General features: G+C 49.5%; 1 protein-coding gene across 2 annotated transcripts in view; it reads left to right on the top strand.

Annotated features, from left to right (window-relative positions):
• Positions 1-1,966, top strand: part of LOC123504802 — a 21,436-nt gene extending 19,470 nt beyond the window's left edge. Inside the window, exons 5-6 of one of the 2 annotated variants that reach the window (XM_045255638.1) lie at positions 665-783; positions 1,815-1,966. In XM_045255638.1, coding sequence (XP_045111573.1) covers positions 665-739 — 75 coding nt within the window. In that variant the 3' untranslated portion in view covers positions 740-783; positions 1,815-1,966. The remainder of the gene's footprint in view (positions 1-664; positions 784-1,814) is intronic. The other variant, XM_045255636.1, reaches the window with a different exon arrangement.
• Positions 1,967-2,500: the final 534 nt, after the last annotated feature.

Below are 2,500 nucleotides of genomic sequence, written 5' to 3'. Positions count from 1 at the left end.
CACACACACACACACACACACACACACACACACACACACACACACACACCGCGTAGTGTAGTGGTTAGCACGCTCGACTCACACTCGAGAGGGCCGGGTTCGAGTCCCGGGAAGCGGCGAGGCAAATGGGCAAGCCTCTTAATGTGTAGCCCCTGTTCACCTAGCAGTAAATAGGTACGGGATGTAACTCAAGGGGTTGTGGCCTCGCTTTCCCGTTGTGTAGAGTGTGTTGTGGTCTCAGTCCTACCCGAAGATCGGTCTATGAGCTCTGAGCTCGTCCGTAATGGGGAAGACTGGCTGGGTGACCAGCAGACGACCGTAGTGGTGAATTAGACACACACACACACACACACACACACACACACACACACACACACACACACACACACACACACACACACACACACACACACACACACACACACTAGCGGTACCGACTAACAACACTGAAGAACAAAACAAATACATCGTGACAGGGAAAGCAATTAACAGGTGACAGCTTCAGACAGCGAGAGTTCCACACCACACGCCCTTCTCCTTCCTCCCCACGTGCGCCATTGTCCTGGTAGCGTCCTGTGGGAATGAAGGACACCCTGACGTGGCCTGTGCGTGTCCTCGTGAGTCCTGACGCACACAAGTGACCTTCGGTAAACTAATGTTACAGATACGCCAGGAGACCGAGGAGGTGGAGAGAGAGATGCTGCAGGCGACAACAAGGGCTGCTAACAACAAGGTGTAGGGCTCACTAACTTCCCCCGGACCCCGCCCACCCACCGGACACAGGTTAACCCCCGCCCTTCAGTACACCAGGAGGCTCTCAGTCACTCACCAGGAGGAGTAACAGGTTTCTTGCGGGGTCAGGGATCAGTGGTAACACAGGGGATGAATATCAAGCATCACATATTTTTTCTTCTATTCATTTACTAGTAATGTCATTACTCTAAATTGTATGCCTTCTGTAAATATTGTTCTCTTTCATTACTATTTCTGATGTGTAAGTTTTGATTAAGGGGAGTTTCGTTTTGTTTTAAATCTAGAAGTAAGTTTTGTACATAAGTGTAAATGTATAGTTGAGTGATGCTTGGTCGGCTTCGCTTCCTTGGGAACATTGCCGTCTGCTGTCCAACCTCAGGTGTTGGGCGGCATCTGCGTGACGATGTTCGGCGTGTTCGAGGCGCCTTACATCCTCACCAACACTTGCATCACTGTAATGCCTCCATCACCTCTCACAGCTGAGGGGTTGTGAGTGTGACTGATGGGAACAAATATGGATATTATTTACATCTTTTGGTGAAAGTCTTTCTAAATCTTAAGAGTTATGTTTTTGTGTAAATATTTTACGGGTTGAAAGTCAAAATCTTCAGCAGGCATTTTCATCTTGCAAGTGGATATTTGCTTACCATGGTTTGGTACCACTGCTATACAAGCGTACATCTCACACTGACGCTGTACATTGGAGAGCTTATTCTACTTCAGGCTTCTTCTCAGTGAACACTGTGCCCCTGGGACAAATGGAATACACGGTCCGCTGTAGTACGCTGGGATCACCACTGAGGGTGGAGAGTAACGGGTGATGTAATTTAGATAAATGTTGTCTAAAGGAATACTCGCAAGCTTTCCTTCTTGGCCTTGCATGGTGCTGAAGTACATGTAGTAGTCTCTCCACCCTCTGTTTTGTGGTTAGAAGCTCTTATACGTCAGGGACCCCGGTGGCTTGGTACACACGCACAGACACACGAGGACAAGGGAAAATCCCGCCCATCTCAGTGTGCGCCATTCTAAGATAAGCCCGCTGACCAGCTTTTCCCCACCAGACGCGCCTCCACCCCCCCGGCAGTGAGAAGCTTGAGATGATACGCCGTCGCCGACTCATGCGTCTGCAAGCCATCAGCAGTGGCTGAAATCGGGATGCTGATCTACGCGTGTGTGTGTGAGCGAGTGTGTGTGTGTGTGTGTGTGTGTGTGTGTGTGTGTAATAAAAGTTGTATCATATAATATAAAGTTAATATATATATTCGCATATTCGTAGTATATATATATATATACGCATCGTGCAATGTATCATTATCATCACACATCAAGACCAACGTGACATGAAGCAAGAGAAACAGACGCAGTTGCAATATAGCAGCCATCGCCACGCCGCGTGCTTGCACCTATCAGCACCACTGTCAGCCGGCAAGACACTGCCAAGACCAGCAACATCACAACCACAGCCCGGGGCAGGAGCCCGTTAGTTAATCCGGTGCGCGGGGTTGGGAGGGACAGCCCGCCTCCTAAGATGACCAATAACTGACTGCCACTTTGACCCTCTAGGATCCATTTCCCCCAAGGCTAACACAGTAACAAGCCAGCCATGCGCCCCCCATCTGACCAGTGGGTGACGTAGCGCCGCCAGCCAGCCTGCCGCTCACACTCCTCCGAGAAATAATTCGTCTTCACAGCACCTCCACACTAACACATTAATTTATCTGTAACTACCAACATAACGCAGCTTCTC

The sequence above is a fragment of the Portunus trituberculatus genome, chromosome 17, assembly GCF_017591435.1.
Source record: "Portunus trituberculatus isolate SZX2019 chromosome 17, ASM1759143v1, whole genome shotgun sequence".
In the NCBI taxonomy this organism is placed as follows: Eukaryota; Metazoa; Arthropoda; class Malacostraca; order Decapoda; family Portunidae; genus Portunus; species Portunus trituberculatus.
The sequence above is the reverse complement of the archived record's forward strand: the minus strand, read 5'-3'. Positions and strand labels throughout refer to the sequence as shown.